At 38.3% G+C, this 14,270-nt stretch overlaps 1 protein-coding gene across 15 annotated transcripts in view; it reads left to right on the forward strand.

The window, feature by feature from the left end:
• Positions 1-14,270, forward strand: part of OCRL (OCRL inositol polyphosphate-5-phosphatase) — a 52,299-nt gene that overhangs the window by 17,773 nt on the left and 20,256 nt on the right. For all 15 annotated transcript variants that reach the window (XM_078362262.1, XM_078362268.1, XM_078362267.1 and 12 more), the window contains exons 7-15: positions 507-627; positions 710-871; positions 2,714-2,815; positions 3,348-3,462; positions 4,594-4,710; positions 4,828-5,015; positions 7,142-7,253; positions 8,620-8,729; positions 10,489-10,624. In XM_078362262.1, the coding sequence (XP_078218388.1) occupies positions 507-627; positions 710-871; positions 2,714-2,815; positions 3,348-3,462; positions 4,594-4,710; positions 4,828-5,015; positions 7,142-7,253; positions 8,620-8,729; positions 10,489-10,624 (1,163 nt within the window). The remainder of the gene's footprint in view (positions 1-506; positions 628-709; positions 872-2,713; positions 2,816-3,347; positions 3,463-4,593; positions 4,711-4,827; positions 5,016-7,141; positions 7,254-8,619; positions 8,730-10,488; positions 10,625-14,270) is intronic.

Genomic DNA, 14,270 nt, shown 5'->3' on the forward strand with positions numbered 1-14,270 from the left:
TGTTCACTCCTCATCCTTTCTGTAGCATGGTAGCTTTTCAGGAGCCAACTTAGCAGGGTGGTAGGAAGTACAAGCTCCAGAGCCAGTTGGCCTGGGTTTGAATCCCACCCAAGTCAAGGACTTACTAGTTATACGACTTTCATCAAGTTACTCAAAAACTCTGAACTTCCATTTTCTTTTCTGTAACATGGTAAGAAGTTTAATAGTACTTACCTCGTAGAGTTTTTGTGATGATTAAGTGAGATAATGATATAATCCCTTACTGTTTAACCAGGCATTGTACTAAGTCTTCAGTAAATGTTAGCTATTACTAGTGTGTAAACTATTGTTCTAGTTAGTGTATCAGTGCTTCTTTGAACCCCAATCCAAGTAAATTCTACCCTTATGGCAGCTTTCTGTTTAGTAATACCACCGATCAAATTTTGATCAAATCAAAGCCCTGTTACCCTGGAAATGTTGGATGTTAGCTTTTTTCCCCCTTTGACTCTGGGGTCTGTATCTTTCAGGGCTTCTTGGATTTGAAGACAATTTTTCTTCTATGAATTTGGACAAGAAAATAAATTCACAAAATCAGCCTACTGGGATTCATCGGGAACCCCCACCTCCACCCCCTTCAGTGAATAAAATGTAAGTCCTATGTGAAAACGTATTTCCCCTATAGGAGAATTATAGTTTAAACAATTTTACTTTTGAATCTTTTATTTGCTAGGCTTCCACGTGAAAAAGAAGCTTCTAACAAGGAGCAGCCCAAAGTGACCAACACCATGCGGAAGCTCTTTGTACCAAATACCCAATCTGGGCAGCGGGAGGGTCTCATTAAACATATCCTGGCAAAGCGAGAGAAAGAATATGTCAACATTCAGACTTTCAGGTTAGTGTCTCTTTTGCTTCCTGAGTCCAAAAAGTAAGTAGGTATAACAGACAGTGGCCTGTTGATATTTATGACATTATTAGCCTAATTAAGAATCAAAATATGATAAAAAGGAATGGTCGCCTGTTTCAAGCTCCTGTCTCTATGCTGGCCAGTAACGTGCATATCAGAAATAATGCAGATGCTACAGTTTTCCTTGGATTTTCTTTTTTTGTGTGTGAGTCAAGCTCTCTTTGTCACCCAGGCTGGAGAGTAGATCATGGCTCACTGTAGCCTTGACCTCCCAGTCCCAAGCAATCCTCCCACCTCAGCCCTCGAAAGTAGCTGGGACTACAGACGCACGCCACCACACCCAGCTAATTTTTGTTTTTTTTTATAGAGACTGGGTTTCGCCATGTTTCCCAGGCTGGTCTCAAATTCCTGAGGTCAGGCAAAAAAGTGTTGGGATTATAGGTGTGAGCTACCGTGCTTAACTACTAATAATGCCATGTCTACTAATGTCTCTATTGAGTCTTTTTTTTTTTAATTTTTTTTTTTGTTTGAAACAGAGGCTCATTCTGTTGCCAGGCACCAGGCTGGAGTGCAGTGGTGCTATCTCGGCTCACTGCAATCTCAGCCTCCTGAGTTCAAGCAATTCTCCTGCCTCAGCCTCTGGAGTAGCTGGGACTGCAGGTGCACCCCACCACACCCAGCTAATTTTTGTATTTTTTAGTAGAGACGGGGTTTCACCATGTTGGCCAGGATGGTCTCGATCTCTTGACCTCCTGATCTGCCTGCCTCGGCCTCCTAAATTGCTGGGATTATAGGCGTGAGCCACTGCACCTGGCCTCTATTGAGTCTTGAAGAATCAAATCAAGCTCACATCTACTAGAGAATTTTCCCCTAGCACATTCCATAAACAAGCCTGTTTATATATCTGGCCTGCTAAGTTTTTTTTTCTCATCAATACCAGAAAATTAAAGTTCATCATTACCACTAGCTCTTAACTTACTTTGGTAAGTAAAGTAAGTTTCACCCAGTCTTCTTGATTGGAAGGTCTGTCTTGGATTCTTTCATCTGTATTATTTTTTGTTTCATCTTTACTTGTTGACATCTTCTTTTCTGGACCTGTGTTTTTGCTGCATGTGAGGTACCATGTGGCGTGTATCGCCAATGCATGAAGTAACACCACCTTTCTTTGTTACTCATGAGCAGAATGTACCCTTCTAGTCCAAGATTCTAGTCCCATCTGCTATCCTATCATGCCTCATTTATTCTAATTCAATCATAACTATATTCCTATGCTAAAACCTCCAGTTCCTGATATTCCCCACTATGCTTATATTTGTTTGTAAACAGCTAAGACAGTCATGAGTTTTCCCTTCTGCTTTCCCCCTTAATACTATGTCTGCCTCCTCAGAATTTCCTACACAGATGTCCTTGTAATCCTTCAGGAAGTGAGTTTCTGGAGTCAGCTACAGCCCTGTATAGAACATTTATCCATATTTGACTAGCTTACAGCATGAAGATACCTCTTTCCCATCTGTAAGCTCTCCTTTCAAGTATGAGTTTAGATGGAGTTTAATTGAAAGGAAATGTGGTATAGCAATTACCTTTGCATTTTTTAAAAATAGAGACTTGGTTTCCTTCTGTAGTTTTACTTAATGTAAAATTTAGAGAAAATAAGCCCACTGCCTTTATGTTCTAGATGCAAAAGATTTTTCTTACATGTGTGGAAAAACATTTTGAGGAATTACGTTAGCATATTGTGAACATACCTTTGTATAGAAGTGAAAAGAAAGACCTTCTGTTGGTTTATACTTGATCTTTGTTTTCAAATTATCTTTTCATATTATATATTAGATTTTTTGTTGGAACTTGGAATGTGAATGGCCAGTCTCCAGATAGCGAGTTAGGACCTTGGCTGAACTGTGATCCCAATCCTCCTGATATCTACTGCATTGGGTAAAGAACACTTCTGTAATTTCCTTTTGGCTATATGTTTGGTATTAGTTTACATGATGTTTTGCCTTTAAAAAATACTATTTGGTAAAACCTACTGTAGACTATACGCTTGAGTTAACTTATGGGTCAAATTTGTGAGATCAGAAAGGAACAGAGACCTAAAATGCTGTAAGAAAGCATCTAATTTTCTTGAAACCCATAGGAATCTATATATTCTGCATAGAAACTAAGACTTGAAGTCAGTTCTAACAGTGATAATTCCTAGGATATAAGAGCAAAGCTCTACTATTATCCTCTGTGGGAGGATAACAGTTTATTGGTTTATTTTTTGCATAGTCTATGAATGTACTTATGGGAATTCTTTAGAAAAGAAAGCTACTTGTCCTTACTGATAACCTGGGTGAACAGAGCAGCTCTATAAAATTTATCTCTCTCCCATCTTTTTTTCATCTGAAGTTTCAACATATGGGACAGGAAGTAGCCAGAAATAATTATGGGATATATATAGATCTCACATCCCTTTTTTCCTCAGATTCCAAGAACTGGACTTGAGCACAGAAGCCTTTTTCTACTTTGAATCTGTAAAGGAACAAGAATGGTCCATGGCTGTAGAGAGGGGTTTGCATTCTGAAGCCAAGTATAAGAAAGTAAGGCACATTTAATTATCTTTTTAAGTATATGACTAATTAGGGCTCACCGGGAGTTATTCCATTATCTACAACTTGTTCCAAAACAATAGTTTAATTGAATTATTCTCTATGTGTAATACTGGGATAGGGCAGACTGATCATTCATCCTTACTTCCTAGAAATAAAATTCCCTAAGCTTTCTGATATTATATTTTCATTGCTTAGATAGCTTTTAGGAGAAAAAAACAGAATTTTATTATTCTTATATCAATAATTAGTTTGAAATAATTACATATATAAGATTTCTGATTTGTGCCATGAAACTTGAAGATTGAGATTACTCACTGACATGGTTGGAACTGAATGCTTTCCAGAAAAGCAGTATAAAACATGGGCACATGGTGCATGTGTTGCAGTCAGAGCAAGAACAGAAGTGGTGTGGAATTTGAACGAATTCTAAACTTGCTTTTAAGTTAAGAAGAGAGTTGACTTTAGCAAGATGGGCCAATTTGGTTTTCTTTAGAAGGTATGTGGTAGAGGCATTGAGCTACCAGAAGAGTTATTTTAATTACAGGGCTATCATTACTAAGTTCTCTAAAAGAAGTAATGTGAGTAATTTTTCTCTACCTCTTCTAACAGTTTATATAGATAATAAAATTCCTGGGGATGGTATTCCTCTTATATAGGTCCCTGACTAATATATATCTCAGACTTAATTCTAGCTGGAGTTCACAAGTTAAAAATAAGTGAAGTAAAAAGGATTGCTGTTTGGCTGATTTCAATTTCTTAGAAAATTAAGCATCAGAAACTAGAAAGGAAAGGTGGAAGGAACAAGCTAGGATAGTGGCTTTATTATTTGAACTTTTAATGCTGCTTACTCCTGGTAGGCTAAGAAGTGATTAAAAGAATGGATCTAGAGCTGAATGTACTCATTGTCCCTCCAGGCTTTTAACTTTTATTGGTCAGAGCCAGATTAGTGCCTCCCCAGAAAATATTGGTATCCACTTGATACCACTGAGAAATTAGAGGATATGTATTCAGATTTAGGCATTGGTATGTCATCTTGATGTAAAATTAGTTGTGGGGAGTTAGATATGTGGCAAAGATTGGTGTTAACATTAATCTTTTGTAAATCCCTGGAACTCATAGGTTCAACTGGTGCGCCTTGTTGGGATGATGCTCCTTATATTTGCCAGAAAGGATCAGTGTCGATATATTCGTGATATTGCTACAGAAACAGTTGGAACTGGAATCATGGGGAAAATGGTGTGTTACTTTGGAAATGAGCTTGATTAGTATTTATGTTCACGTAAAGTTCACTTGCTAGTTCTGTATACTAACTGAATAATTATATACTAACTGAATAATTACTCTTGCTAACAGGGAAACAAAGGTGGGGTAGCTGTGAGATTTGTATTTCACAACACCACCTTTTGCATTGTCAATTCCCATCTGGCCGCCCATGTGGAGGACTTTGAGAGAAGGAATCAAGATTATAAGGACATTTGTGCAAGAATTAGTTTTGTGGTCCCAAACCAGACCCTTCCGCAATTGAACATCATGAAACATGAGTAAGTGGTTAACTCACCTGTAGCCTTTGAGTAGTGGCTACAGGAGAGTTTGGATGGTGAAGAGATTAAATGTGGTGAGATACTGTAGAGCTGTGAAGAGTGAAGATTGCTAGTGAGGGATTAGGGTCACAAAGAAGAGAGGGTTTTTGAGGAATAACAGAATCATTGAGACAGAGAAATTAGACTTGATATCAGAGGAAAGGATAGTTCTATTAGTGGAGCATCTAGAATAATGCTGGAGGGTTTGTAGTTGGGGTCAGTTTTTATTGTTTTTATGATAAAATAGAAGTATTCATTGTAAACGTAATAAAAGATAAAAGTAAAATTTCCTCGTTTCTTACTCTCTACCTAGCCAGTCCCTCTCTCCAGAGGAAACTGTTCTTAATAGTTGGTTGTGTATCCCTTTAGATCTGTACTGTTCAATATGACAACCAGTAGCCATATAGGCCTATTAGGTACTTGAAATTGAGTGGTCCAAATTAAGGTATGCTGAATGCATAAACTATATATTGGATTTTAAAGACTTAGGAAAAAGATGTACAATATCTTGATTTCTAAAATACTGATCACATGTTGAAATGATAATCTGGATGTGTTGAGTGAAATTAAATTAATTGATATTTTCATTTTTTTTTCTTTTTAAATGCAGCCACTAGAAAATTTTAAATTATATTGTGAGGTGCATTGTGATTCTATTAAACGGCGCTATCCTAGCCTGTACTCACATACAAACACACACATATGTACTTGGTGTATATGACTGTGTTTATCCTATTTATTGTAGATCACTTCCCAAGCCAGTATGTATAGATCTACACTATTCTTTTTTTTTTTTTGAGATGGAGTTTCACTGTTGTTACCCAGATTGGAGTGCAATGGCACAATCTCGGCTCACCGCAACCTCCACCTTCTGGGTTCAAGCAATTCTCCTGCCTCAGCCTCCCGAGTAGCTGGGACTACAGGCGCGCACCACCATGCCCAGCTAACTTTTGTATTTTTAGTAGAGACAGGGTTTCACCTTCTTGACCAGGATGGTCTCGATCTCTTGACCTCGTGATCCACCCGCCTCAGCCTCCCAAAGTGCTGGGATTATAGGCGTGGGCCACCGCGCCCGGCCTACACTATTCTTTTTAATGGCTGTGCTTATTAAAAATAGGGGCAGCAGAGAGAGGTCAGTGAAGAATGGGATTTAATAAGCATAGAAGCAGAGATGTGTTGAGGAGTAGATATGGTGGTGGTAGAAAATGATTAGTTTTAAAGAAATTAATATGGGGAATAGCGTAATTGGGGAAAGAGGAGGATTCAACTGTATTCCATAATGTCTCAATAATTAGGAAATTAGGATCATGTGGAATTCTGTTTCATAGTGGTAAGGTCAAGGCCTTAAAATTTATGGTCATGAAGTTGCCATGAAATTCCATAAATTTATTTCCCCAGAGTCCATAAATTTCATGTTGCATTTGAGATTGTCAGAATGACCTGTTGGAAACTTGAGATCACTCAACAGGGGAATTCATTTTGACGTGGTAATTGCATTGTCTCCTTTTGCGGGGCTCTCAGCACATCTAAGGGCCTGTTGCTGTTATTGGGAGCTGAGGATCCCATGGAATGCCAGTCTCCTTTCTGCCTGTGACTTGGGCAGTGCTAGACAGATTAGGCTACACTAGAGAGCCCTAGTGGGTCCCGTCTGGGAGAGCTGTCACTCAAACCATGCAGACCTTAGTGGAGAGCCTGCAGAACTTCAGGAGTCTGAGAGGCGGAAAATGTTCAAATTCTCTTCCCCTAAAGACCTGGCTAGCAGCCAGGCAAAATTTTGAAACTACTCCAGCAAATAAACTGCATGCTTCTCAGTACATTAACTCCTTGGCTTCTGAATCCCATACATAATATTTCCCATTTTCATTCTTCATGTATAGAGTGCCTGTTATCCCACCTATTTGGTAATCCATTGTCTCACTCAGGTGTTGATAGTAATTGCCCTCAAAGGATTAGTTACAACTTTAAACCCCTTGTAAAATAGTGGTGAGTGAGCCCTTACCAGTAATTTACCTATTTTTCTTCTCTCCATCCTCTGGTTTTTTATGCTAATTGCTGCTACTTCTGTTCATGTATTTTATGATCCTCAGTGTTGTCATATGGTTGGGAGATTTAAATTATAGACTCTGCTTGCCTGATGCCAGTGAGGTGAAAAGTCTTATTAATAGGAATGACCTTCAGAGACTCTTGAAATTTGACCAAGTAAGTAAAGTTTCATGTTATAGGAACTTTCCTAATGGGAGATGAGATTGTTAGTTATGGGAGGTATATCTTACTCTAGGAAGGGATGCAAAGGTCTTACTGTCTTGTGAAAACAGTGTGACTGGTGATGCATTGACCACATAGGAGATTTGTAGTGCTTTTATTAAACGCTTGGATGGGAGGAGGGAAGATAACATTATTGATAAAAAGTAAGTATAACATTTATTCAAAACGTCTTTATCAAGAAGAGATTTTAGAGACGGTATAAATGAGTTGGTGAATGGGTGGGGTTAATGGGAGAACACTTCCTGGAGGAAGTGAGCCTTCAGCTATGTTGATGTGGTTTGGCAGATGGAACAGGGAAAACTGTTCTATGATTACTTGGCAGGCTGAGGAACAGCTTGGAGGTAAAAGAGAGAGGTCCCGTGAGGGGGATTGGGAAGCACAGCAAAGAAGTTTGTCTGGGATGAACAGCATAGGCTATGGGCTCATGAGAACTAGATGATAAGTTGAAGCTAGCTGGTATTTAAAATCTGCAGAAAAAGCATTGATTCTGTAACATTTATATAAAACTTCATATTCAAGAACCTGGTTTCCATGTATTTGAGGCAGTAAATTTGCCTCAGAACCTGGCATGTGACTTGAATTTTTACTTCAACATATGGATACTGGCTGCTAAAAGTGAATGCTTCTTATTGAGGGAAGAAAATGTTTTGACTTCATTCAAATGTCTAAATCTTTATGAGAGCCTTTTCAACCTTCAGGTGTAACCAGCATTCAGGTGTTTTGCAGTAGAATGGTTTTTGTCATGAGCCATTCTTGTCTGTGTCTCCCTTCACATTGTGGTTTGCTGGCTAATTTATTTGCATTTTCTTTCTCTATTCTGCCTCCAAAAGGGGTACATTTAGGATAAAATCTGAGTTATATAACTCTGGTAAAAATATTTGAGTGAGGCTCTTTCCAAACAATTTGTAACTATTCACTGAATTTGGTTTGTGGAATTATTCATTCAACATTTGTATGCTTTTTCTTTACATTAAAATTGTGCTGGATGGTTCCTGCCCAGCTCCAAGTAACTTACAATTATTCAGATTGCATTTTTCCATTTTACCCTCTGCTAATATTAGCAATAAAAGAATAGTGATATGCTAATAACACGCATCCTATCTGAAGGTGAGTTTAGATGCTGTGGTAATGCTGAGATTTAATTAATAAGGTACAGAAATTCCATTTGTGTACACTTACCACAGTTGTAAAGGCTGTGTAACTAGTTACTTAGAAATGGGAACAGTGGCTTATCAACGTGATTATCTCATATATTAACATAGTGTTAACCTGCTTGTTTGATACTTCTTTCTACCTGTAGCTAAATATTCAGCGCACACAGAAAAAAGCTTTTGTTGACTTCAATGAAGGGGAAATCAAGTTCATCCCCACTTATAAGTATGACTCTAAAACAGACCAGTGGGATTCCAGGTAAAGTAATAAGAACCTTCACACAGAAAAGGTTAAGGCTTGATTTATTTCTGACCCTCCATATTGGTAAGGGGCTAGGAATTTTTTAGGCCATGCCATAAGAAGATATAAAAACCTAATGGCTCAGTGCCTCCATGCTATTGTAGAACAGTAAGAGTGTTTCTTTCATCTGTATTCAAAGGTGAGCCTATCATAGGGAAGTTATTACTTATATGTCAAGTTATTACTTATATGGGCTGCGTACAGTGCCTTATTTCTCTCACCTCAGCAGACTTGCTTAAATTTTTGCCTTCCTAATCTTGCCTTTATTTCTTACCTATTACCTGTTCTGGCTCTTTTTTTTCCAAACTACTCAGCCATTTAACTCAGGATACCAGAAGGCAAAGAGCCTTGAAAGAAAGGTTCTTCTAGCACAGTAGCTCTTAATCCTTAAAAGACCTTAGAATCTCTTCTAAGATTCTAAGGGAAGGAAGGATTTGCTGCCTTCCTTCCCTTCACCTGTATCTGGCATTTCTCCCCATGCTATCTCTCCCCAACTCCCCACCCCACACTGTCCCTCCCCTATTCCCCCCAACAGACCCCCACACTGCCATGTGTGTACCTATGCAACTATTTTGCATGTTCTTCACATGTACCCCAAAACCTAAAATGCAAAAAAAAAAAAAAGAATCTCTTAGGGAACTTCAGAAAATACTGATATTTGGACCTAACATCTGCCACTGCTGGAGAACACTGAGAACCACTGTTTAGTAGACCCTTTTGATTTCCTAATCACCCTAGTAAAGTGCCCCCAGTAAGTTCTTAGTAACTATTTGTCCTCTACCTACTGTCTGTTTCTTTCTTTCTTATGGTTTCCTAGCTGGCTGAGCACAGAAACTTGAGAGAGAAAGAATCCCCAGGCATGTTCAGCTCTTTCAAACTCTGAGAGTACTGGGGTGGGGAGGAGTTGATATTGCTGTGCTCCTAGGGAACAGGCCAGCAAATGACACTGTTAGATCTTGTACACTGTGCTCTGTTTCTTTCACTCACCTGACTTGAGAGTCAACTGAAGAGCTACTGATGAGAAATATCTGTGTCACTTTCTGGATCAGGTGTACAAAGTGTTGATTGTTTTAATAGAATGATGAATAGGTTCTTTTTCCCTACCCTTGGTATTCTGTGGACTGATACTTGCTCAGACTTACATGGTTTGATTTTATTTCTTCTCTATTAGAAGAAGCTAGACTTGTCCATAAATGTCTGAGTTTAAAGGAGAAATCAATACTGTTATTCCTCTCCAAATATTAAGCTCAGTCTAGGAAGAGAAGATTGGAGTTTTAGTCTTGATTAGCTATCTATCTGTTGTGAAGTGTCATTGATGCTCATAAAATAAAGGAAAAGGAAGTGTTCAAAATATAATCCAAATCTTCTGAGGATATTTTAAGAATGTGCTATTATATTTTCTCCTATGTTGACATTGTTGAAGATGTATTCCCAATCTGAACAGAACCATTTATTCATTAGATAGCTATGTGTTGAGCAATTACTTTGCATCAGATACCGTGGTAGGTTCTAAGATTTCAGTGGCAAACAAGCAAATACAGTCCCTTCACAGCTTGCAAAATAGTAGGGAGGATGATAGGTAGGGGTCACTAGGGAAGAAGTACACGTTTCCTTGGGAGCATATAACAAGAGAGCCTAACCCTGGTCTAAACCGGTATGGTAGGTGTTATGTTCTTATGTGGTATACTTTCTTTATAACTCATTTCTTTACTTACAGTGGGAAATGCCGGGTTCCAGCCTGGTGTGACCGAATTCTTTGGAGAGGAACAAATGTTAATCAGCTTAATTATCGGAGTCACATGGAACTGAAAACCAGTGACCACAAGCCTGTTAGCGCCCTCTTCCATATTGGGGTAAACTCTTATTTGTACATTCATTTATTTGTGTGTTAAGTATCAATTGCTTGAGAATTATTTAGACTCAGATCAGTAATTGAGTGAGCCATACTATTTGCAGCATTGAGAGGTTAGTGCCCCCAACCCTTCCAAATGCTGTCTGTGTAGCTCTTAATGCTCCAGGCCTTTTAGTGACACAGATGTTTCTCATGCTATGTAGTGGTTAGGTGGTAACCTGAGCTTTCTAAAGTAAGTATGCATAATGAAGAGTTAACTAGGTTTTTTCAGACAGATAGTAAGGAAGGAAAACACTAGGAGAGAGATTCTGGGTGGAAGGGAAGTGACAGCAGGACTAAAGCACAGACTGATCAGAATACAACCAAATCTGTATATTGCCTTAAGAGATGTAGTGTCATCCCTATATTGTAGTGAAGTCATCTTGTCCAGAAGCATAGATTTTAATTTTTTCTTTAACTCTGTTCCATCCTGGGCTGCATTAATGGCCAGTTACTTAATTTTCTGTCTTGTGAGTAAAATTTTTTTTCCCATTGTATTTTTAAACTGTGTGTTATTGGTATGCAGGTTATATCTTGTAATCATGCTGATTTGTTACAGACAGTACATTTGGTTCTTTCTTGTGCATTTTCCAGCTCTACAGTCATATAATCTGTCAGAATGTATATAGTAGAGTGCTTAATAGAATGGACTTTGTAGTAGACTTCCGGGATTTGCATCCCAGTTAACCACTTTCTGTGTAACCACGGACAATTTATGTAACATATTTATGCCTCAGTTTCCTCCTCTATTAAGTGTGGGTAATGTTGGTACATACTCATGAAGATTGATGAGTAAAGAGCATAATGAGATAGATTTCTGTCCTCTGTGCTTGTGTTAATTTACGGGGCTTCTGAGATAGATGTCACCAACCTGTTTTATCCTGCTCCTGTTTTAAGGAAGAAAGACTTTGGGGCTTTTCATTTACAATCAAAATTAGTTATTGATCTTAGAGTAGATTTTAAATTTTATTAAGACAATCATCACTTTACTTTTGTCCATTTTGAAAGTTTAAAATAATAATCATCAATAATAGTAACTGTTCCTCAGATAGCAGCTAATAGCTGTGTGCCACGGACTGTGAGGCAATTTGCACACATCTCATTTACTCCTCACAGCAACGCTTTAAATACAGTTGATCCTTGAACAACCAGGGTTTGAACTGCACAGATCCACTTATACCCAGATTTTTTCAACCAAATGCAGATGGAAAATACAGTATTCACAGGATGTGAAACCCACGTATAAGGAGGGCCAACTGTGGGACGTGAGTATGCATGAATTTGGTTATACACAGGCAGTGCCAGAACCAATCTCCCATAGATATCAAGGGACGACTGACTGTATTTCCCATTTAACAGATGAGCAGATGGAGGACAGCAAGTTTAAATAATTTATCTAAGAGCTTTCAACTAGGAGGAGAGCTGAGATTCCAATCTTAAGTCGGCTTAACTCCCAACTCTATGCTCTTTCTGCTACCCCAGAACGCCTCTATAATTCCATAGAACCTGAAGAAATACACCTTTAGATAACTTCTTTTCACCCATCTAATGTCTGGTTTGTACCTGAAGTCTGCCCCCTTATCTTCATTTGAATTCTGTTAATCCATTTTGAGAGGATATCTTTCCTCAAACACTAATGTCTTTGGTTTGATCAGCTATGCTTGGCTTTTTTGTTTGTATTTCTTTTCAAAACCTTAGGATGTTTTTAATGCTTCCTACACATTAATGCAGAGCTTCTGGTGGGGTATTTACATTTTTTTCAGGCTTCCTGTGTATTTTTGTATATCTTTAATAAAGATCTGCCTTTTGAGTTTTTAATGATTTTTAAGTTGTAATTCAAGTGCTTTTAAAAAAAATTAAAAGGAAATTTAAGCAGAATTAACAGATAAATCAGAAGTTCTTCAATCCCTGTTCTGTCTCCTACTCCCAACTTTGCCTAACCCCCAATTCCCCAGCCAGGCCAATATTATGAGTTTATGTCTTTCTAGACCAGTGCTGTCCAACAGAGCTTTCTGTGACGATGGAAATGTCCTGTATCTGTGCTGTCCAGTCCAGTGGCTACTAGCCGCAGAGAGCTATTGAGTACTTGAAATGTGGCTAGTGCAACTGAGAACTGAACTTTTTATTCTGTTTAATTTGAGGTAATTTAAATTCAAATTCCCTATGTGGCTAATCACTGTTGTACTGGACAGTGCAGTTCTAGACCTTTGTATATGCTTTTTTGTTCACCCATAGACAAAATACTGTTTTGTGTGTAGGTGCCTGTATATCATAAGCGATCTCATATGTATATATTGGTCTATAACTTGATTTTTTTTTTAATCAGCAGTGTGTCTTGGAGAGCTGTCCATCTTATTACATAAAGACCTAGTTTATTGTACTTTTTTTCAAATTCCTACTTTTGTCAGTAATTTCCTTTACTAAAATGGATGTATCAGGTTGTGAAATTCTTTGGGGTTCCCCCACCATTACCCTTGATTTGCCATTAAGTGCATTGATCATGATAACCCGCTGAGAAAAGGTTTGATTTTACTGAGTAACCCCGCCGTGTTTTGGATTCTTGGGCATGCTATGATTAGAGGCTTTAAAAACCACACTACATTTTCACCACCGTTGGCACCAGTGACTTAACAAAGGAGCCAAGTGCACCGTGGCCAATTAATTTCAGAAGACTTGCTGTGGGCTGGCTGAGATAAAGCTGGGATAGGGTTCCACCCCTGCACTTGGTACTGTGATCTGTTGCATTGGTTCTCAGACTTTGGTGGATATAAAAATTCTTTAGCTTTAAAAAAAAGTATGAATACATGGGCCCCCACCCCTGGAGATTGTGATTAGTAGGTCCAGGCAGCTGTGCTTTTAAGACATACTCAAGTTGATTCTGTCACATATCTGGTATATTGGAAAGAGTCTTACCCTAGTCCAGAGGTCACCTTTGATGTTAACTATGGCAGTGAGCAAATTTGTTGATTGTTTTGTATCTTAATGTTCTCAAGTATCAGAACAAAAATATTCCTTGCTTTGGTAGCCTTCCAGGTTGTGAAAGTAAAAAGACATGTGCAAAATACTTTTGGAAATTAAAAGTTGCAAAGTTTTGTAAAAGTATAAAATTTATTAAAAAAAAGTTTGTCTTAACCTAATGCTATAATATGGACCCTGGTGATGGTAAAGTGATTGTTTGATTCTCAGTTCTCTAAGAGTTACAGTTCAAGTATGTGAAATAACTCCAGTCTGAGATATTTGACTCAGCTTTGATGTTCTTATTTTCCACATCTTTTTTTAATTTTTATTTTTAGTTCCAGGATACAAGTGCAGAACATAGATTTGTTACATAGGTATATGTGTGCCTTGGTGATTTGCTGCACCTATCAACCCATCATCTAGGTTTTAAGTCCAGCATGCATTAGCTATTTGTCCTTAAGCTCTCCCTCCCCTCACCCTCCTACCCCCTGACTGGCCCTGTGTGTGTTGTTCCTCTCCATGTGTCCATGTGTTCTCATTGTTCAGCTCCCACTTATGAGAACATGCAGTGTTTGGTTTTCTGTTCCTGTGTTAGTTTGCTAAGGATGATGGCTTCCAGCTGCATCTGTGTCCCTGCAAAGGACATGATA

This window comes from Callithrix jacchus, chromosome X (genome assembly GCF_049354715.1).
Source record: "Callithrix jacchus isolate 240 chromosome X, calJac240_pri, whole genome shotgun sequence".
NCBI lineage: Eukaryota > Metazoa > Chordata > Mammalia > Primates > Cebidae > Callithrix > Callithrix jacchus.